This window comes from Salvelinus sp. IW2-2015, unplaced genomic scaffold (genome assembly GCF_002910315.2).
Source record: "Salvelinus sp. IW2-2015 unplaced genomic scaffold, ASM291031v2 Un_scaffold1124, whole genome shotgun sequence".
Classification (NCBI taxonomy): domain Eukaryota; kingdom Metazoa; phylum Chordata; class Actinopteri; order Salmoniformes; family Salmonidae; genus Salvelinus; species Salvelinus sp. IW2-2015.
Window position 1 is genome coordinate 288,490 of NW_019942739.1, and position 22,455 is coordinate 310,944.

Genomic DNA, 22,455 nt, shown 5'->3' on the forward strand with positions numbered 1-22,455 from the left:
ACCAGGCTACTGTTACATACCAAACAGATGTCAGACCAGGCTACTGTTACATACCAAACAGATGTCAGACCAGGCTACTGTTACATACCAAACAGCTGGAGAGACCGTGATCAGCCACAGAGAGAGGGGTCACCTGTTTATATAATGGTTATGTGAGCAGAGCTTTGATGTGAGTTTCTCTCTCCATATTTCAAATGTCATATGTCTATAAACAGTGTTGTAATGATGTGCAAATAGTTAAAGTACAAAAGGGAATATAAGTAAATATGGGTTGTATTTACAATGGTGTTTGTTCTTCACTGGTTGCCCTTGTGGCAACGGGTCACAAATCTTGCTGCTATGATGGCACACTGTGGTATTTCACCCAGTAGATATGGGAATTTATCAAAATAGGATTTGTTTTTGAATTCTTTGTGAATCTGAGGGAAATATGTATACTTYAATATGTTCATACATTTGGCAGGAGGTTAGGAAGTGCAGCTCAGTTTCCACCTCATTTTGTGGGCACATAGCCTGTCTTCTCTTGAGAGCCAGTTCTGCCTACGGCGGCCTTTCTCAATAGCAAGGCTATGCTCACTGAGTCTGTACATAGTCGAAGCTTTCCTTAAGTTTGGTTCAGTCACAGTGGTCAGGTATTCTGCCACTGTGTACTCTTGGTTTAGGGCCAAATAACATTCTAGTTTGCTCAGTTTTTTTTGTTAATTATTTCCAATGTGTCAAGTAATTATCTTTTTGTTTTCTCATGATTTGGTTGGGTCTAATTATGTTGCTGTCCTGGGGCTCTGTGTGGTCTGTGTTTGTGAACAGAGCCCCAGGACCAGCTTGCCTAGGGGACTCTTCTCCAGGTTCATCACTCTGTAGGTGATGGCTTTGTTTGGGAATCGCTTCCTTTTAGATGGTTGTCAAATTTAACAGGTATTTTCTGGATTTTGATAATTAGTGGATATCGACCTAATTCTGCTCTGCGTTCTCAATTTTGGTGTTTGTCCCATTTAGTGAATTCTTGGTTGATGAGCCGGGCCCCAGACCTCACAACCATAAAGGGCAACGGGTTCTATAACTGATTCAAGTGTTTTCTCTCTGTCTCTATTGATTTCTCCCCTTCATCCTCTCATCTATTCTCCCTCTTTGTTTTTCCTCCTCCTTCCTCCTCCTATTCCATCACTTCCCCTCACTCTCTCCTATATACTCCTATTTTCTCCCTCTTCCGCTCTCCTTCCCTCTACCATCACCTCCCTCCCCTCTCTGGGCCCTGTAGTTTAGTAAGCTGGAGCCTGTGCTGAGCAGTGGGCTGCAGAGTGTTGGGGAGGGTTACAAGGCCGAGCGCTGGCTGCTGCACAGCCTACAGGTCCACCTGCTGTCAGCCCAGCTCCGACCCCTGCTCAAACACCAGGGACACACGAGCAAGTACTACAACGGTAAGAGTGGGATAATTTTTTTTTTGACATTTGATCCCAACAAAAATCTGCCTTGTCGGTGGTGGGGGGAGTGAGTGAGGGTGGGTGGGTGGTGGGTGGGGTGGGTGGGGGGGTGTGAGGTTGGAGCCAAACCAATACTATTTTGCAAATAGAAATTTGATGAAGAGATGATTGTAATCAATCTCTGGGTCTTGTATTGATTGACTGAGTGTATTATTATTGATTTTTACCCTGCCCTATCTTATCTTGACTTTTCTCCCTTTTCTCTCTCTCTCTCCCCCTGCTCTCTCTCTCCCGTCTCTCTTCTCCTCCATCTCTCTCTCTCTCTCATCTGTCTGCCTCTCTCTCTCTCTCCTCCATCTGTTCTGCTCTCTCCATCTCTCTGTCTCGTCTCTCTCTCTCTCTCTCTCAGTGGAGGCCTTTCTGCTGAGTGAGCCCATGTGACGGCCATGTTCCAGTGTGCTGGAGGCCGTGGAGCAGAAAAACCCCGTCTGCTGGCCCTTGTCAACACAGTTAAGGTGACACACACACACACACACAGACACACACACACACACACACACACACACACACACAAACACACACACACACACACTAGAGCTGAGACGATGAACTGAAAATTCACAGAGTTGAGCAGACACCAATCATTCTCTCTCTCTGTATCTCTGTGTGTATGTTGGTGTCTCAGGCTCCTATCCCTGATATGCTCTCCAGTGTCTGATCTCTCTTACCTTATGTCTTGTCTTTTCCATTACCTCTCAGCTTTGCCAATCAGAAATTGTTTCCTTTTTTTCTTTCTCCATGTTTTTACTTGAACTTTTTTTCCCCTATACTTCATTTCTGTGCCCTGTATTCATATCTTACAGTACTCTCTCTCCTCTAATCCACCCCCTCTCTTCCCCTCTTAGCTGTCCACTCTAATGTGCTCTCCGTACATGGAGGGCTGTTGAAGAGTCAGAGTTCTGGGTGTTTCTGCCGGGGGGCGGGGGGCGGCTGGAGGTCCGGGGAAGGGGTCAGGGTCCCCCAGAGGTGAGGCTCCAACCACAGGCTTCACCACCTCCAGTGCTCCCTCCCCACCCGAGACGGAGGACTCACGCCCAAAGTAATAATCCAGGGGCCATCTCAGAGAGCAACTCAGGTGAGGGAGTGAGGATAACACAGGGGCCATCTCAGAGAGCAACTCAAGTGAGGAAGGGAATGGGAAGGAGAGGGATAATGAGGGAGAGAGGGGTAATGTGAGGGGGGAAGAGGGGTAATGTGAGGGGGAAGAAAGAGGGGGATGGGGGGAGGTGAGAAAGAGGGGGGAGGGGAGTAGTGAGAGGAGGGATGGTGAGGGAGGTGGGGGGAAAGAAGGATGGTGAGAGGGGTTGAGAGAGAGGGATGGTGAGAGGGTTAGAGAGAGGGATGGTGAGAGGGATGGTGAGAGGGTTAGAGAGAGGGAGTGGGAGAGAGGGATGGTGAGAGGGGGGGAGAGAGAAGGATGGGGGAAGAGGACAGTGAAGGAGAGGGGGAGATGAATAGTGGGAGCACCAGTTTGGAGGTTAGACTAGACATGCGTTCTGTGGGGCGTAGGTAGCGTGGTGTTTAAGACCGCTGGGCCAGTAACTGAAAGTCCGAGCTGACTAGGTGAAGAATCTGCCGACGTGCCCCTGAGCAGGCACTTAACCCTAATTGCTTGCTGTAAATCGCTGTGGATAAGAGTGTAAAATGTCAATGTTATTTCTTCATCATTCCAACAGGTCAATGTCCACAATGCAGTCCTATGGGCCACAATGAGTCCCTATGGGCCACAATGAGTCCCTATGGGCCACAATGAGTCCCTATGGGCCACAATGAGTCCCTATGGGCCACAATAGCTCATTGACGCCTGAATTGTCTTTATTGTACCCTGAACCTTTTATTTATTTGTATTTAACCTTTATTTAACCAGGTAGACCAGTTGAGAACAAGTTCTCATTTACAACTGCGACCTGGCCAAGATAAAGAAAAGCAGTGTGACAAAAAACAACAACACAGAGTTACACATAGAATAAACAAACATACGGTCAATAACACAATAGAAAAAATCTATATACATTGTGTGAAAATGAKGAAAGATAAGGGAGGTAAGGCAGTAAATAGGCCGTAGTGGCGAAATAAAGCTACACAGTCATGATCTGGTAAAGGATACATGGTTCATTAGTAACATGAAGGATTCAATAAAACGTCCTAACGGGTTTGACTTTTTCCTCGATAGAGCGAAACCGTTCAGAATGTTGCAGATATACGTTGAATGTATTGAAAAGACTGTGATTGCTACTCCACGATAGAGAATCGGGCTATGATCTCTTGAATATGTCTTGTTTTGTCAGAGATGTAGCCACTACTATAAGTGTATCTACAATGCATTCTGAAAGTATTCAGACCCCCTTGACTTTTTCCACATTTTGTTACATTACGGCTTTATTCTAAAATTCATGAAGTAAAACAATTTCCTCAGCAAACTACACACAATACCCAATAGCACATTTATTTAAAATAAAAAACAAATAGCTTATTTACCGAAGTATTCAGACCCTTTGCTATGACACACTAAATTGAGCTCAGGTGCATCCTGTTTCCATTGATCATCCTTGAGATGTTTCTACAACTTGATTTGGAGTGCACCTGTGGTAAATTTCAATTGAATGTACATGATTTGGAAAGGCGCACACCTGTCTATATAAGGTCCCACAGTTGACAGTGCATGTCAGAGCAAAAACCAAGCCATGAGGTCGAAGGAATTGCCTGTAGTGCTCCGAGACAGGATTGTCGAGGCACAGATCTGGGGAAGGGTACCAAAAAATGTCTGCAGCATTGAAGGTCCCCAAGAACACASTGACCTCCATCATTCTTAAATAGAAGAWGTTTGGAACCACCAAAACTCTTCGTAGAGCTGGTCGCCCGGCCAAACTGAGCAATAGGGGGAGAAGGGCCTTGATCTGGGAGGTGACCAAGTTCCCGATGGTCGCTCTGACAGAGCTCTAGAGTTCCTCTGTGGAGATGGGAGAACCTTCCAGAAGGACAACCATCTCTGCAGCACTCCACCAATTAGGCCTTAAATCCTCCGGCAATGTCTACAGCCGCGCCTCATGGCGACCAATCACAGTTCCATGGTGGGTGAGAGCCGACTGTAAGTGGTGGAGCTCGGAGTGTCCCTCGGAAAACGGAGAAATCTCTGCTGGGTCCATTCAGGCTTAGTTCTACTGTGACAATAATGCGAACTCAATGGTAGAGTGGCCAGATGGAAGGCACATGACAGCCCGCTTGGAGTTTGCCAAAAGGCACCTAAAGGACTCTCACACCATGAGAAACATGGTTCTCTGGTCTGATGAAACCAAGATTGAACTCTTTGGCCTGAATGCCAAGCGAAACGTCTGACGGAAACCTGGCACCATCCCTACGGTGATCATGGTCGTGGCAGCATCATGATGTGGGGCTGTTTTTCAGCGGCAGGGACTGGGAGACTAGTCAGGATCGAGGGAAAGATGAACGGAGCAAAGTACAGAGAGATCATTGATGAAAACCTGCTCCAGAGCGCCCAGGATMTCAGACTGGGGCAAATGTTCACCTTCCAACAGGACAACAACCCTAAGCACACAGCMAAGACAACGCAGGAGTGGCTTCAAGACAAGTCTCTGAACGTCCTTGAGTGGCCCAGCCAGAGCCCGGACTTGAACCSRATCRARCATCTCTGGAGARACCTGAAAATAGCTGTGCAGCAACGCTCTCYATCCAAYCTGACAGAKTTTGAGAGGATCTGCGGAGAACAATGGGAGAAACTCCCCAAATACAGGTGTGCCAAGCTTGTAGTGTCATACCCAAGAATACTCCAGGATAAAATGGGTAGCAAAGGTGCTTCAACAAAGTACTGAGTTAAGGGCCTAAATACTTATGTGATATTTCAGTAAAAAAAAACGTTTTTGCTTTGACATTTATAGTGTAGGTTGAAGGGGGGGATAAAAACAATTTAATCAATTTTAGAATAAGGCTGTAACGTAACAAACTGTGGAAAAAGTCAAGGGGTCTGAATCCTTTCCGAAGGCACTGAATATAGTTATAATTCTAACTCTGATATACTGTTCTTGTTTCCCTTCTAGACTCCACTCCATCTGCTAGGGCCTCGGGAGCCCCCTGGGGGTGCGTGGGTCCGAGGTCCGAGGGAGATGGCGAAAGGGGCATGAGCCCCCCTCCCGGTCCCTCAGTGGTGGTCCCCTCCATCGCCCTGACAGAGCCCGCCTCCCCATGCCCTGCCCACTCCGACGCCCTAGACTCTGGCGAGGGCGACTACGACGAYGGCCCCGAGTATCTGGCTATCGGTAACCTGGGGCATCGTGGCAATCGGCGCGACTCTCAAAGCTCCACCCCCGGTGGCGAGCCTTGCGGCGGCGAATCGGATGGTGAGATTCAGGTCCAGTCCCCTGGAAGGAGTTCCTTGGCTTCGGTCCCACCTCCCACACCTCGAAGGTCATCCTTCTCGGAGGGTCAGAGGGAGCCGGGTCGGGGGGGCAGCAGAGGGCACGTCCGCTCAATGTCCGACACAGGGATCAACAGCAAACATAGACATGGTGAGCGTGTGTGTGTGTGTGTGTGTGTGTGTGTGTGTGTGTGTGTGTGTGTGTGTGTGTGTGCAGCAGGTGAGAGGCTAGGGTTTGTTTTCTGAGCGTGAGAGCAAGCCTGTAAGTGTCTTTTATGTATGCGTGTTTTGGTGTGAATTGAAATGTCAAAAAAAGTAATTCCGATGTGTTTGCATTGCAGCAGCTGAATGTGTATAAGACCAGTGTTTGTATAAGAGTATGTCTCTGCTGCAGAGAGAGGGTCTGCATGCCTGGATGGTGTGGATCACATCCTGCACATTTCTTGTCTCTCTGATGTTACCACAGTACCACTGCTTCTAAAACTACCTGTCTCTCTGATGCTCAGTTACCACAGTGCCACTGCTTCTAAAACAACTTTACTTTACCCTCTTCCTCTATTTTCACACTGCTAACCGCTCTCCTCTCAATTCAAATCAACAGGCTTTATTGGCATTGGAACATATGTTTACATTACGAAAGTAAATCGAATAGGCAATAAAGAAATTGGAAATGAACAAGGGGAATATATATATATATATATATAATATAACATTTGAAATGTCTATTATATTCTTATATATATATATAACAATATAATAGACATTTCAAATGTTATATTATTGGCTTTGTACAGTGTTGTAACAATGTGCAAGCAGTTGAAGTACAAAAGGGAAAATAAATAAGCAGAAAGATATAGGTGGTATATACAATGTTGTTTGTGTTCCACTGGTTGCCCTTTTCTCATGGCAACGGGCCACACACCTTTCTGCTGTGATGGCACACTGCGGTATTTCACCTAACAGATATGGGAGGTTATCAATGTTTGATTTGTTTTCAAATTCTTTGGGTCTGTGTGATCTGTGGGTAATATGTGTCTCTGTGCTCATACATATGGCAGGAGGTTAGGTAGTGCAGCTCAGTTTCCACCTCATTTTGTGGGCAGTGTGCACATAGGCAAAGGCTCTGTACACAGTCAAAGATTTTCTTAATTTTGGGTCAGTCACAGTGGTCAGGTATTCTGCCACTGTGTACTCTCTGTTTAGGGCCAAATAGCATTCTAGTTTGCTCTGTTTTTTTGTTAATTACTTGACACGTGGGAAATAAGGATCTTTTTGCTTTCTCATGATTTGGTTGGGTCTAAATGGGTTTCTGTTCTGGGGCTCTGTGGGGTCCGTTTGTGAACAGAGCCCCAGAACCAGCTGGTTGAGGAGACACTTCTCTAGGTTCATCTCTGTAGGTGAGGGCTTTGTGGTGGAATGTGTGGGCATTGCTTCTTTTTTGGTAGTTGTAGAATTGAACAGCTTTTTTGGGGATGTTGATAACTAGTGGGTATAGTCCTTATACTGCTCTGCATGTATTGTTTGGGGTTTGCATTGCACACAATAGATTTTTGGTATTTGTCCCATTTTGTGAGTTCTTGGTTGGTGAGTGGACCCTAGACCTCACAATCATAGAGGGCAATGGGTTCCATAACTGATTCAAGTATTTTTTTTTTGCCAGATCCTAATTGCTATGTTGAGTTTAATGTTCCTTTTGATGGCATAGAAGGCCCTTGTCTTTGTCTCTCAGGTCGTTCACAGCCTTGTGGACGTTACCTTTTGGTGCTGATGTTTAGGTAGAGGTAGGTGTAGTTGTTTGTGTGCTCTAGGGCAACGGTGTCTAGATAAAATTGTATTTGTTGGCTTGGCTACTGGACCTTTTTTGGAACATCATTATTTTTGTCTTACTGAGATTTAATGTCAGGGCCCAGGTCTGACAGAATCTGTGCAGAATATCTAGGTGCTGCTGTAGGCTCTCCTTGTTTGGGGACAGAAGTACCAGGTAGTCTGCAAACAGTAGACATTTGATTTCGGAGTCTAGCAGTGTGAGGCCGGGTGATGCAGACTGTTCTAATGCCCTCGCCAATTCATGGATATACCTGTTGACGATGGTGGGGCTCAAGCTGCATCCCTTCCTCACTCCACGGCCCTGAGGAAAGAAATCTGTGTGTTTATTGCACATTTTAACTGTACACTTGTTCTTTGTGTACATTGATTTTGGGTACATTGTGTACATTGATATTGTGTACATTGATTTTATAATGTTTTTCCACCAACACCACTTTCCATTAATTTGTATAGCAGACCCTATGAGTCAAAAGCTTTTTTGAAATCATCAAAGCATGAAAAGACATTGCTTTTGTTTTGTTATTTCGTCAATAAGGGTGTGCAGGGTGTATGTGATAGAAAGCCAATTTGACATTTGCGCAGGACATTGTTTTTGCTGAGGAAATGTGGAGTCTGCTGTTGATAATACTGCAGAGTATTTATTTCTCTTGATTGCTGCTGGTGCATATTACACGGTAATTATTGGGGTCAAATTTTTCTACTTTTGTGGATTGGGGTGATCAGGCCTTGGTTCCAAATATTAGGCAAGATGCCAGAGCTGAGGGTAATGTTGAAGAGTTTTAATTATAGCCAAGTTTTAATTATAGCCAATTTGAATTTGTGGTCTATATATCTTATAATTTAGTTTAGTTTTACCATCAACACCACAGGCCTTTTGAAGGGTTTGTAATTTGGTCCTGTAGCTCATCCAATCTTTAATAGCTGATCCAGTCTTTAATAGCTGATCATTTAGTAAATGATCAGGTATATGTTTTGACTGTTTGTTATATGGCTGAAAAGATTGGAGAAGTGGTTTATCCAATACACCTCCATTTTGTATAAATAGCTCTTCGTGTTTGTGTTCTAAATTACCCAGAAGTGATTCGATTCTATGGATTTTCCAATCACAATGAGATGTTTTCTGTCATGCTGTTCCTTCTTTTTTCTTAGTGTATTTCTGTATTGTTTTACCATAGTGAAGGTGTAAACTAAGGTTTTATGGTTCTGTGTTTTTTGGGGTAGGATAGTTTTCTCATTTTCTTTCTTTAGGTTTTTTTTTACATTCTTCATCAAACCATTTCTCTTTAGTTGTCTTACGTTTTCCGCCGGAATTTAAATTGGATATTGCAGGAAAACATTTTGTTCCAGGAAGTTAGGGCCGTCAGGGAGCTGACTGATCTGATAGGGCCGTCAGGGAGCTGACTGATCTGATAGGGCCGTCAGGGAGCTGACTGATCTGATAGGGCCGTCAGGGGGCTGTCTGTGATCTGATAGGGCCGTCAGGGAGCTGACTGATCTGATAGGGCCGTCAGGGAGCTGACTGATCTGATAGGGCCGTCAGGGGGCTGACTGTGAATGCTCTAAGAGACTTTGGGTTGATGTCGGTGATCATTTTATTGTTGTAGATTTTGTTTTATCTACAGGTACTACTGCCAAGAGATGAGCTTCTCTCTCTCTCTGATTTGTGGTAATCTTTTGCTCTCTCTTTCTCTCTCTCTGCTTTGTGGTAATCTTTTCTCTCTCTCCCTGTCTCTCTTCCTTGTTGTCTGTCTGCGTGGAGGAGGGGGCCACAGGAAAATCAGCGTTATAATAGAGGATCCTGTAGCAGGTTGGCAGTGCAGTTCTTCTGCGCTCCGTNTTGTCTGTCTGCGTGGAGGAGGGGGCCACAGGAAAATCAGCGTTATAATAGAGGATCCTGTAGCAGGTTGGCAGTGCAGTTCTTCTGCGCTCCGTCACTTCCTCTCTCCCTTTCCCTGCCCTCCGCATGCTATTTTTCCTTCTTCCCCTCTCMTCTGGCCTTGCCTCTGGTTCTTCATTTGTGCAGTTGTTTTCTTGGTTGCTGTTTTGGTGGTTGTTTTGGTCAAACTAAGATCAAGACGCTAGGCCGAAACAGCTTGCCACATTCGTTCATTGTGTTGGTTGGTGTTTAAATGCACCTTTCTTTTATTACGTTGTGATGTTGTGATGTTTTTTTTTTGGTCATTCATCGAATGCATCATAATTTTACTATCAATTGTTTACGACTGTTTCCTTTTCTCTGTTATTGCTTTCTGTGGCCAGTATAACTTGACATTTATTAGTTTAGAATTTGGCCAGAATCACTGTCAAAAAAAATGTRTTGTACAAAAGTGTATCATCACAATATTTGCCCTGGATTTACAGAGTAAACCACATGCACGGAAATGTCAATGTTTAAGACTTGATATTTGATGGATTTATTACCCTGTGATGTCATTTACCTAGCTGACAACAAAACATTGATGTTTCGATACATTTACTTTCGATATATCCTTTGTGGGTGTCTAACTGAGCATGTCTCAAAATGGAAGGTCAAGTTGAAATCCCTATTTACTGACACAATCGATCAGTTTACCAGTCTGTTAGCTAAATTTAACACAAATGTTGAATACAGAACCAGTCAGGTAAACAGGCTATATGTTGGCACTTGATGATAGGACACTAAACTAATGTCCGTTCTGTGTGTCAATCTAACGTCAGCTGTGTGTTCTGTGTGTCAGAATCCCTGGTTGCGGAGGACTGTCGTTTGGAGGACTACAGCCCTTTCTCCCTCAGGAGCAGTGATGCCAGTACACCCAGTTCCCTCTATATGGAGTCTAGTGAGTAGACTGGTTGAAACATTATAACTACCTAGCTGTCTAGTGAGTAGACTGGTTCAAACATTATAACTACCTAGCTGTCTAGTGAGTAGACTGGGTTCAATACATTATAACTACTATTCCTGTCTAGTGAGTAGACTGGTTCAATTATAACTACTACTGTCTAGTGAGTAGACTGGTTAAACATTATAACTACCTAAGCTGTTAGTGAGTAGACTGGTCTAACATTATAACTACCTAGCTGGTCTAGTGAGTAGACTGGTTCAAACATTATAACTACTAGCTGTCTTATGTGAGTAGACTGGTTCATACAACACTAAAATATGTACAGTATTGATTCCTTAGATTGAATGTTAGAATACTGTGTTTCTTAATCAGCTAATAGAGTACTACTGATAAGGATCTGGATGATATTGTTCAGTTAGTGTATCATTAGTTTCACTCATTCAAGAGTATAGGAGCACGCTCAATAAAAATATACTTTTGTTTTATTTTCTAACACTCACTTACACAGAATATTTCTTGTTAATTGCAAAAACCTCATTAGTTTTTGAGGACCATAGAAATACGGAGAGCGACATTACTTTGTGCTGACCAAGTAATTTTTTCAAACAATTGTTTAACAGACGATTATTTCACTTACATAATACACTGTATTCGATGTCCAGCTTGGTCGTAAGTTGTCAATCCATTAGAGATGGCTAGACTGTGCCGATTAAACTCAGATTGGATGCACATGTGGAAATTACCTCGATTACGATTGGTGTGTTTGAGTGAGAGCTTTGGTATGAGTCTGTGCGTAATCTCGATGCGTAGTTCATTTGAGTAAATTTGGACAAGGGTGGCAGTGTTGTCGTATTGGATGTGTATCTATCAAGGCTACCCTTCAAACTCAGTGCTCTTTCTTGACATAATGGGAAACATCAAAAATCAGCAAGACTTAGAAAACAATTGTAGAACGCTCCACAGTCTGGTTCATTACTTGGGAGAAGAGTGGATTCACAACAGCGACTTCGAGGAAGAGTGCACGGCCCTAATTTAATCTTTTCATACGGTTCTATTTTTTGTTCTGTGTGTTTGGTTTACTATGGACTTGATCTTTGGTATCAGGTAGAACTAGTTTTGTAGTCAATGATAATCACATACGGCTGGAGAGATACATCGTATGTACAGTACAATTAAGTTTGCCTTTAAATTGGTTTTGGTATGGGCAGAGAGAGGAGAAGAGAAGATCCTCGGTCTCTGTCTCTCTAGAGATGATATAGTTTTGAGAGTCGCAAGAAAAATAGAAGTAGCATATATATATTTCCCAGAACAGCAAGGACAGCGTTAATTTGGTTGAAAATTGTCTTATCAGGGGATACAAGTAAATTATACTAAACAGTAAAACGATCTACTCTCGTTTATCGCATGAGACTGATAAAGAGTCGGTTCTCGGGTGTAGAAGGAATATAAGCCTACTTGGGTTGAGCAAAACCAACCAGAGAGAAAAATGCAGAGACCTTGACACTGGTTCTTGCCCAACCTTATGCCTAACATTTGGGGTCGGTGGGAGTGTTGTAGGGACTTTTTAGGAGCAAATGTCCTCTGTGTCATGGATGATAACGAAAAATAGAGTCTTGTCTTTTGGCCATAAGGGCATCCTTGTTATGTTTGGAGATAATAGGGGGATGGCTTTGTCGCAGGTCGAAGATACACTAGGTCTACAACGGTTTATGAGATCCCGCTAGAAGAGGTGGCAAGCATCACTGTATAGTGGTGGTGACTTGAGGGTGGTCGAATGCGTAGGGGGAGCGTGGAGTTAGCATGTTAAGCGCAGAAAAAAGTAGATTTACGCTGACAATATACTTGTGGAATCTGTGCAGTCAGGGTGGGCGAGAGAGAGGTTACACTGGTGTGGTGATGAGTGGGTTACGTTGTGATGGGTGTGGAGTGTTTGTTAATAGGTAGGAAAGAGAGTTAGTGGTGTATGATAGTGACAGAGTCAAGCAAACAAGAGAATAGAGGAGCGATCGAGCGCGCATAATTCTCGATTGTATGTGAGAAAGTTCTTGACGAGTATGTGCTTGATCATGCGCTGTCAAGCATTGACAGACGAGTATGGGAAGTGATGGAAAGTAAGACGATGAAGTTTGCTCACTGCATGTGTCCACGAATGTTGCGTAGCATAATGGATCTAAAACACAAGAAGGCTGCAAAAAGTGATACTTGTCTGTTGGTAGTTTTAGCTGTCACGTGGAATGATGAATTGCGTCAGTGTGAATTGCGTGGGTTGGTTCTGTAGTTATATTACTAGTTTTGACTTATTAATCGAGACCATGTAGTATAGATATGCTATGGACTCAAGGTGGATCTATTCTCAATAGACTACAAGGTTGGCTTTGTTGAGATATTGAAGTCTAGCGAATATCATATGTTAGATCGAGATTTTATTGTAAGGAATTATTGGAAAAAAAAGAAGTGCAAGTATTGTGTAATCCGAGGGTTGGTGGACAGGCTTTTTTGAGAGGGTACTGGACCCGGAGAATGTGACTCTCACAAGGCTGTGTTATAATCGCACTCTCGAACGAAAGGTGTTTGCTTCTCACTACAAAGTATTGAACTCAGGTGAGAAATGAACTTAGGTGTTGTTACTGTAGTTTGGAAAAATTTGCTGTATTGTGTGTTCTTCATGATAATTGTGCCAACATAAAAAACAAATTTCAGTTTTGTAGGTGGGTAGGCTGGATGGTAGAAAGTGTCATGGTCTGTAGAATCACACGGAGAACGAGAGACATGCAGTGAGACTACACGCGCAAGGAGGGGTATTGAGGAACCTAGCTCTGTCAGGGTAAGTTTAAAATCAGATGTGCTCGGCTTTTTGTTGTGGGTTAAGTCGGTACTCCTGCTTGGTATCTTACTATTTCTATGTCTGTTGTTTGGAGGATCTTTGGCTTGTGTGTGTGTTGATGGGTGGGGTGGTTGGAATACTATTGGCTTTATTCTTACTCTTGACAGGTAAAGAAAATAATTAAACTGGAAGGATCCAAAGATTAAGGGGAAATACGTTACTCAGACATAACAGCATGTTCCGGAAGCCTTTGGAGGGACAGAGCTCATCACAGTTTACCTGTCAGAGCGCAGGACTTCGCAGCCTTGCGCTGACCTGGAGAAGGTGAGCCTTGGGGAGGGTTCATAAACCGCTTCTGACCCTTGACCTCTGAGTGATTAGAAATCTAACGTTCAATGAACGTTCCAATTCTTCCCGAGTCTTCATTCGTTACGCTCCTCCCAAACTTTAATTGCTCACCCTAGAATACTCTTTTTAAAGGCAATATATTAGTCCACACTTAAGACAGAGGGTTACAGAATAGGGAAACGTTATAACCTGCTCCGCTGCTAAACTTGTTCTGATAAGATAAGCCACATGGTCGAATAATAGAGGCACTGGTTGGCAAGGAGGATAGTTTTCTTTGATGAAATAAAAATGATTCTAATACATTTTATTTCATGTTTTAACGGATGCCGCTTTTACACATGTCACAACAAAACAATTATACGATAAATTGAGCTTTATAGTACAAATATAAATGTCCTTATGGTCTCTTAAGTTTGTTAATTTTGTTATATCAACAACATTGGGGATTTTGTTCAGGAGCGGATGTTCATTTTTATGCAGATGATAGTGTTCTTTATTCAGTGGTAGTAGTTTATCTTTAGCTTTTGGAAATGCTCAAAGAGCATTTAACATCATACAACAGACTCTGTATGATTTAAAGCTGGTTTCTAAATTCGGGTAAAACCAAAATGCATGGTATTTTCATGGTATGTTACTAATCATGTCATTGCTAATTGGCTGGCATACTATAGTAGAGCAAGTTAAAGTGTACAAATAGTTTGGGTGTGTGGTTGATAAGCTGAGCTTCACTGTTCATGTAGAGAACTTGATAAGGAAGCTCAAGCTGAGAAAAGGTTTTTATTTCCGGCATAAGGCTTGTTTTTCTTTGGAGGCCAGGAAGGAGCTGGTACGATGTACATTACTGGCGGTTTTAGATTTTAGTGATGATATATATATATCAAAGCTCAAATATGCAGGCCATGCAGGCCTCAACCACTACCCTGAGAGCACTTGATTCTCGGGTTCACTACCAATCAAAAACGTCTAACACATCATTGTGATCTCTACAGCGCTGGTGKTCATTGACCTTGCGTAGGCTTAACACTGATATACACTGATTTATAAGACCATATTGGGTAAAATGCCATTTTATCGCTGTTCTTTAATCAGGTCGGTAAATAGATATCAATTACGGTCCCATTCTGATTTGCTTCTAACAGTACCAAGAATTAGAACAGGTCATGGTAGAAATAGTTCTAGTTACTCAGCTCCATGGTCCTGGAATTCTCTCCTGAACATTTAAATATTTGATGATCTAGTGTCGTTGGTGGAGTTTAAACACTTGATCGATGTGTATATATCATAGAAGAGTGTAATTGTCTTTAGGACAGCTGTTTTTTAGTCAAGACTTTCGTGTTTTTTTAACGTAATATGTAATTGTTGTACTGTATGTTTGTTTATAGTTTTGTTTAATGTTGTGTTAGTGTACGTAAGTTGTTTTGTCTAAAACGTTGTTCCCCCTGCTGCTATTGGACCAGGTCTCTCTTGGAAAGAGATGTTATCTCAATGAGAAATATCTGTATAAATAAAGGTTAAATACATTTTTTTTTATGCGCACCTCCCCAACTGTGTTAAATCAGTCATAACTTGAAGTTAGGGCAGAAGGGAGTGTCTATACTGAAAGTGTTGCAGATGGCCGGAGGAGTGAGGCCTTGTTGTATCTCATTCCAGGAGAACGCCCACTTCAGCATCTCGGAGTCTCTGATCGCCGCCATCGAGCTGATGAAGTGCAACCTGCGGCGGCGGGTGGTGGTGGAGGACGAGGAGGAGGGTGACGACAGTGACTCAGAGATCCAGCAGCTCAAACAGAAGATCCGGCTACGTAGACACCAGATCCAGCGGACCCGCCTGCCACCCTCACAGCGCTGTAAGAGCTTACACATGGGCCAGACGTACACACACACACACACACACACACNGGGGACAAAGGTTGTACTTTTTGGAGAAATGTCCTCTGGTCTGATGAAACAAAAATAGAACTGTTTGGCCATAATGACCATCGTTATGTTTGGAGGAAAAAGGGGGAGGCTTGCAAGTCGAAGAACACCATTCYAACCGTGAAGCMCGGGGGTGGCAGCATCATGTTGTGGGGGTGCTTTGCTGCAGGAGGGACTGGTGCACTTCACAAAATAGATGGCATCTTGAGATGGCATCTTGGCATCAAGTTACACTTATCAAGGACTAGGGAGTTATTTTTGTTGTTGAATGAAAATAAACGGAATAGAGCTAWGCACAGCGMAAATCCTAGAGGAGAAACTGGTTGTCTGCTGTCCAACAGACACTGGGAGACGAATTCACCTTTCAGCAGGACAATAAGCTAAAACACAAGGTCAAATATGCACTGGAGTTGCTTACCAAGATGACATTGATTGTTGCGGAGTGGCCGAGTTTCAGTTTTGACTTAAATCGGCATGAAAATCTATGGCAAGATTTGCAAATGGCTGTCATGCAATGATCAACAACCAACTTGATCGAGCTTGAAGAATAAAAAAAAAAAAGTGCAAATATTGTGTAATCCAGGTGTGGAAAGCTCTTAGAGACTTACCCAGAAAGACTCACAGCTGTAATCACTACCAAAGGTGTTTTCTACAAAGTATTGACTCAGGTGTGAATACTCATGTAAATGAAAGATTTCTGTATTTTATTTTCAATATATTTGCAAACATTTAAAAAAAAAAAAACAGTTTTCACCTGGGTGATTCAGGCTGTAACACAACAACATGTGGAATAAGGCAAGGAGGGGTCTTACGCCAGCACCTTCAAGTTTAAACAGAGTGTGGCTTGTGTGTCTCTCTCTCTCTTTGTCTGTGTGTGTCTTGCTGTGTGTGTGTTGCTGTGTGTGTGGTCTACGCAGACGGCTCCCAGTACAGCAGTGTTCCAGACTGCATGTTCCGGAAGCCTTTGGAGGGACAGAGCCTCATCAGTTACCTGTCAGAGCAGGACTTCGGCAGCTGCGCTGACCTGGAGAAGGTGAGCCTTGGGGAGGGTTCATAAACCCGCTTCTGACCCTTGACCTCTGAGTGATTAGAAATCTAACGTTCAAACGTTCCAATTCTCCCGAAGTCTTCATTCGTACGCTCCTCCCCACACATTTTAATTGCTCACCCTAGAACACTCCTTTTAAAGGCAATATATTAGTCCACACTTAAGACAGAGGGTTACAGAATAGGGACAACGTTATAACCTGCCTCCGCTGCTAACTTGTCTGATAAGATAAGCCACATGGTCGAAATAAGGCACTGGTTGGCAAGGAGGATAGTTTCTTTGATGAAATAAATGATCTAATACGATTTTATTTCATGTTTAACGGATGCCCCTTTACACATGTCAACAACAAAACAATTAGACTGATAAATTGAGCTATTATAGCAAAATATAATGTCCTTATGGTCTCTTAAGTTGTTAATTTTGTATATCAACAACATTGGGGATTTTGTTARSAGCGGATGTTCATTTTTATGCAGATGATAGTGTTCTTTATTCAAGTGGTAGTAGTTTATCTTTAGCTTTTGGAAATGCTCAAAGAGCATTTAACATCATACAACAGAATCTGTATGATTTAAAGCTGGTTCTAAATTCGGGTAAAACAAAATGCATGGTATTTTCATGGTATGTTACTAATCATGTCATTGCTACATTGCGTGGAACATACTATAGAGCAAGTTAAAGTGTACAAATATTTGGGTGTGTGGGTTGATAAGCTGAGCTTCACTGTTCATGTAGAGAACTTGATAAGGAAGCTCAAGCTGAGAAAAGGTTTTTATTTCCGGCATAAGGCTTGTTTTTCTTTGGAGGCGAGGAGCTGTAGAGATATGGTTTTAGATTTTAGTGATGATATATATATATCAAAGCTCAAATATTGCAGGCCATGCAGGCCTCAACCACTACCCTGAGAGCACTTGATTCTCGGGTTCACTACCAATCAAAAACGTCTAACACATCATTGTGATCTCTACAGCGCTGGTGTTCATTGACCTTGCGTAGGCTTAACACTGATATACACTGATTTATAAGACCATATTGGGTAAAATGCCATTTTATCGCTGTTCTTTAATCAGGTCGGTAAATAGATATCAATTACGGTCCCATTCTGATTTGCTTCTAACAGTACCAAGAATTAGAACAGGTCATGGTAGAAATAGTTCTAGTTACTCAGCTCCATGGTCCTGGAATTCTCTCCTGAACATTTAAATATTTGATGATCTAGTGTCGTTGGTGGAGTTTAAACACTTGATCATGTGTATATCATAGGAAGAGTGTAATTGTCTTTAGGACAGCTGTTTTTTAGTCAAGACTTTTGTGTTTTTTAACGTAATATGTAATTGTTGTACTGTATGTTTGTTTATAGTTTTGTTTAATGTTGTGTTAGTGTACGTAAGTTTTTGTCTAAAACGTTGTTCCCCCTGCTGCTATTGGACCAGGTCTCTCTTGGAAAGAGATGTTATCTCAATGAGAAATATCTGTATAAAGGTTAAATACATTTTTTTTTATGCGCACCTCCCCAACTGTGTTAAATCAGTCATAACTTGAAGTTAGGGCAGAAGGGAGTGTCCTATACTGAAGTGTTGCAGATGGCCGGAGGAGTGAGGCCTTGTTGTATCTCATTCCAGGAGAACGCCCACTTCAGCATCTCGGAGTCTCTGATCGCCGCCATCGGAGCTGATGAAGGTGCAACCTGCGGGCGGCGGGTGGTGGTGGAGGACGAGGAGAGGGTGACGACAGTGACTCAGAGATCCAGCAGCTCAAACAGAAGATCCGGCTACGTAGACACCACGATCCAGCGGACCCGCCTGCCACCCTCACAGCGCTGTAAGGCTTACACATGGGCCAGACGTACACACACACACACACACACACACCACAACACACACACACCACACACACACACACACACACACACCACCCGCCTAGAGCTGAGACGATGAACTGAAAATTACCCACACCTTTCTCTTACTGAAGCATTTTGCTTAAGTCTGTAGTTTTCAGTGATTTTTGCTACACAACGTTCCTGTAGATTGTTCTAGAACCATTTAATTTGGTCAACAGTTAATAGCCTATGCATTATGTTGATTCCTGCTATGAAAGTATCTGCCTGTCCCTGTTTTGCTGTCTGCTGCTGTTTGATCGAGCCACTCTCACTCCCTCTCCCCATTGTGCTCTAGGATGGTAATTCCACAAACTGGGGTATGGGTATGCAGTCGGGGGTATGCACAAATGTGATATACATTTTCAAACAGGCCATTTAGATTTTCCAACGGGGCTATACATTTGGGTGATGTTTTTCTCTCTCGCCTGAGTAGCCTCGTTTCACTGCCAAAAATCAAATGAAACCATCTAAATAACAACACAATGTCAAATACAGCTAGCCTAGTCAAATAATTAACATCCAATCACATTATTAACCGGTACTCTCTCGCGGGAATTTAGAAACAAATGCATTTGTAATCCACTTGTGTGCTGCTATAGCCCTTTGCGTTAGTTACTGTCATGGAGTTCACTAAATATTTTCATAAAGAAACTGATAAAAAAAACAGAGCAAGAGATGGAGTGCGGTGATGTGTCCACAACTAAAGAGCCATTGTGGATTCTGAAAATACATGTATCCTGAAAGCAGGATGGTGTACTTCCTACATGCACATGCTATCGGACAGGAATGAAGTGTGTCATTGTAGCAACGTATTTATAAACTAAAAATCAGATCTCTTAAACGTTTTGTTCATTTTTGTTATATTATCTATACAATAGGCCATTAGGCWTGGCATATTACCAAGTTCAAGGAGCTTTCCATTTTGATTGGGTTATTTTGCCTAAAAACCTTTTAGGCCTACTTGTAGAAAAATATAATTTGTATTTCAAAGTCACAGCCTACAGTGCATTCGGAAAGTTTTCAGACCTCTTGACTTTTTCCACATTTTGTTACGTTACAGCCTTATTCTAAAATGGATAAAATACCATTTTGTCCTCCATCAATCTACACTCACAATACCCCATAATTACAAAAGTATAAAAAATACATAACATACCATATTTGCATAAGTTTTTACATCCTTTGCTATGAGACTCAGGTGCATCCTGTTTCTATTGATCATACTTGATGTTTCTACAACTTGATTTTAGTCCACYTCTGGTAAATTCAACTGATTGGACGTTATTTGKAAAGGCACACACCTGTCTATATAAGTTCCCACAGTTGACAGTGCATGTCAGAGCAAAAACCAAGCCATGAGGTCAAAGGAATTGTCCGTAGAGCTCCGAGACAGGATTGTGTCGAAGCCCAGATCTGGGGAAGGGTACCAAAACATTTCTGCAGCATTGAAGGTCCCCAAGAACACAGTGGCCTCCATCATTCTTAAATGGATAAAGTTTGGAACCACCAAGAGTCTTCCTAGACCTGGCCTACCGGCCAAACTGCGCCATCAAGGGAGAAGTGCCTTGGTCAGGGAGGTGACCAAGAACCTGAYGATCACTCTGACAGAGCTCCAGAGTTCCTCTATGGAGATGGGAGAACCTTYCAGAAGGACAACCATCTCTGCAGCACTCCACCAATCAGGCCTTTGTGGTAGAGTGGCCAGACAGAAGCTACTCCTCAGTAAAAGGCACATGACAGCCCACTTGGAGTTTGCCAAAAGGCAACTAAAGGACTATCAGGCCATGAGAAACATGATTCTCTGGTCTGATGAAACCAAGATTGTGCTTTTTTGCCTGAATGCCAAGCGTCACGTCTGAAGGAAACCTGGCACCATCCCTACGATGAAGCATGGTGGTGGCAGCATTATGATGTGGGGATGTTTTTCAGCGGCAGGGACTGGGAGACTAGTCAGGATTGTGGGATAGCTGAACGGAGCAAAGTACAGAGAGATCCTTGATGAAAACCTGCTCAGGACCTGAGACTGGGGGCGAAGGTTCACCTTCCAACAGGACAACGACCCTAAGCACACAGCCAAGACAACGCAAGAGTGGGTTCGGGACAAGTCTCAATGTCCTTGAGTGGCCCAGCCACAGCCCGGACTTGAACCTGATCAAATATCTCTGGAGAGACTTGAAAATAGCTGTGCAGCGATGCTCCCAATCCAACCTGACAGAGCTTGAGAGGMTCTGCAGATAAGAATGGGAGAAACTCTCCAAATACAGGTGTACCAAGCTTGTAGCGTCCTACCCAAGAATACTCGAGGCTGTAATCGCTTCCAAATGCGCTTCAACAAAGTACTGAGTAAAGGGTCTGAATACTTATGTAAATGTAAATATTTTTATTTTTTTAAATAAATGTGCACAAAAAAATCAAACCTGTTTTTGCTTTGTCATAATGCGGTATTGTATGTAAATTGATGAGGGAGAAAAAACTATTGAATCCATTTTCGAATAAGGCTGTAACGTCACAAAATGTGGAAAAAGTCAAGGGGTCTGTATACTTTCCAAATGCGCTGTACACGCAAAATGTATAGACTATAATGATTTAATACAATGAAATGTTGTTTAAATGCTGAGCGCTTTGTCCCTAACAGCCTATTGTGTGGCACTCGCAAATGCTTCACAATGTATTTCTTTCTAGGCTATAGCCTTGAAATAATTGAAATAATATAGCTGAAATTCATTTTMGTTCCTTCTTAGGCTTATTCAAATACTTTTCATTCAAATCCATATCRTTTGGTTTCAATACTTATAAAATGAAATAGGKTCAGGTAGTCACAAAAATAGATGGGTGTTGGTTAAATTGTGATTTTTAGTGAATGGAGTGAATTTGGAGCAGCAGTTATTTAAAAAATAATAATTCTCCTCGGTGAGCACGGAGCGGTTTTTAGCGGAGCGGTTGGCACTGTGCGTAAGCACCGGGATTTCCAACTGCTCATCTTCGCTCACATATTCTGGCACCCATACAACTCCTCCATTTTGGGCTTAGTCCCCATGTCATCATTTTGCTGGTATTCGTTTTAACCATCTGGCTCTCTTCCCCCTCTCTCTTTCAGTGTTCCATTCAACAGACAGTGGATGCTCCCGCAGGAGCTCCCAGGATTCCTTTCACCTGTCCAACTCTGGCTCGGCCGAGGAGGTGGAGGAGTGCGAGCTGAAAGGTAGAGTGACGGAGGGGAGACATTAAATGCATGCTTCATGCATTTCTGTTACTATCTCATATCATTCACGACCTCATCGGCTCCGTTCCCATATCATTCACGACCTCATCGTCCTGTGTCCCATATCATTCACGACCTCATCGTCAGGTGTCACATTTTTACTGGCAGTCGTTAACATTGCTCTCTGGACTGTTAGGGAAAGATAGATTGGTGTGTGTGTTTTGTAAAAGTTATAAATCTTTTATTATCTATGATAAGAGCATATAAAAGCATTGAAGGCAGGTTCATGTAAGGTTAATTTGCACAAACTGGTAGTCAAAACTGTGGCTTCCCGAAAAGAGGTGTGTGTTTTTAACCTACATGCACAGACTTATTTGAATAAAAAGAGTAGAGGATGTGTTAAGTTCTGTGGATCCAGCTGCTAAGATACTGTACCAGTCTTAACTATTGGGTTTGTGGGCTAACATTTGAATACACGTTTTACCTAACATTGCTGTGCTGACTATCAGCATGGTTGGGTGGGCTTTAGTGTGTGTTCCCATGTCCTTTATCTGTGTGAGGGGTATAGAAAGTACTACCTTGTGGGTAGTGTATGGGATATAGTGTATATATGTGGGGGTATGTAGTAGGTTATAGGGTATATGTGGGGGTGTGTAGTAGTATATAGGTAGTGGTGTGTGCTAGTATATAGTATATATGTGGGGGTGTGTAGTAGTATATAGGTAGTGGTGTG

The 22,455-nt window shown here is 42.8% G+C and overlaps 1 protein-coding gene across 1 annotated transcript in view; it reads left to right on the plus strand.

Moving 5' to 3' along the window:
- The window catches only part of LOC112069804 (run domain Beclin-1-interacting and cysteine-rich domain-containing protein), a 62,196-nt gene that overhangs the window by 17,414 nt on the left and 22,327 nt on the right, over positions 1 to 22,455 (plus strand). The window contains 12 exon segments of the mRNA XM_070438703.1: positions 1,259 to 1,418; positions 1,831 to 1,851; positions 1,854 to 1,936; positions 2,107 to 2,131; positions 2,371 to 2,556; positions 5,537 to 6,004; positions 10,398 to 10,496; positions 16,508 to 16,623; positions 18,264 to 18,363; positions 18,366 to 18,421; positions 18,423 to 18,462; positions 21,618 to 21,722. Of these exon segments, the coding sequence (XP_070294804.1) occupies positions 1,259 to 1,418; positions 1,831 to 1,851; positions 1,854 to 1,936; positions 2,107 to 2,131; positions 2,371 to 2,556; positions 5,537 to 6,004; positions 10,398 to 10,496; positions 16,508 to 16,623; positions 18,264 to 18,363; positions 18,366 to 18,421; positions 18,423 to 18,462; positions 21,618 to 21,722 (1,459 nt within the window).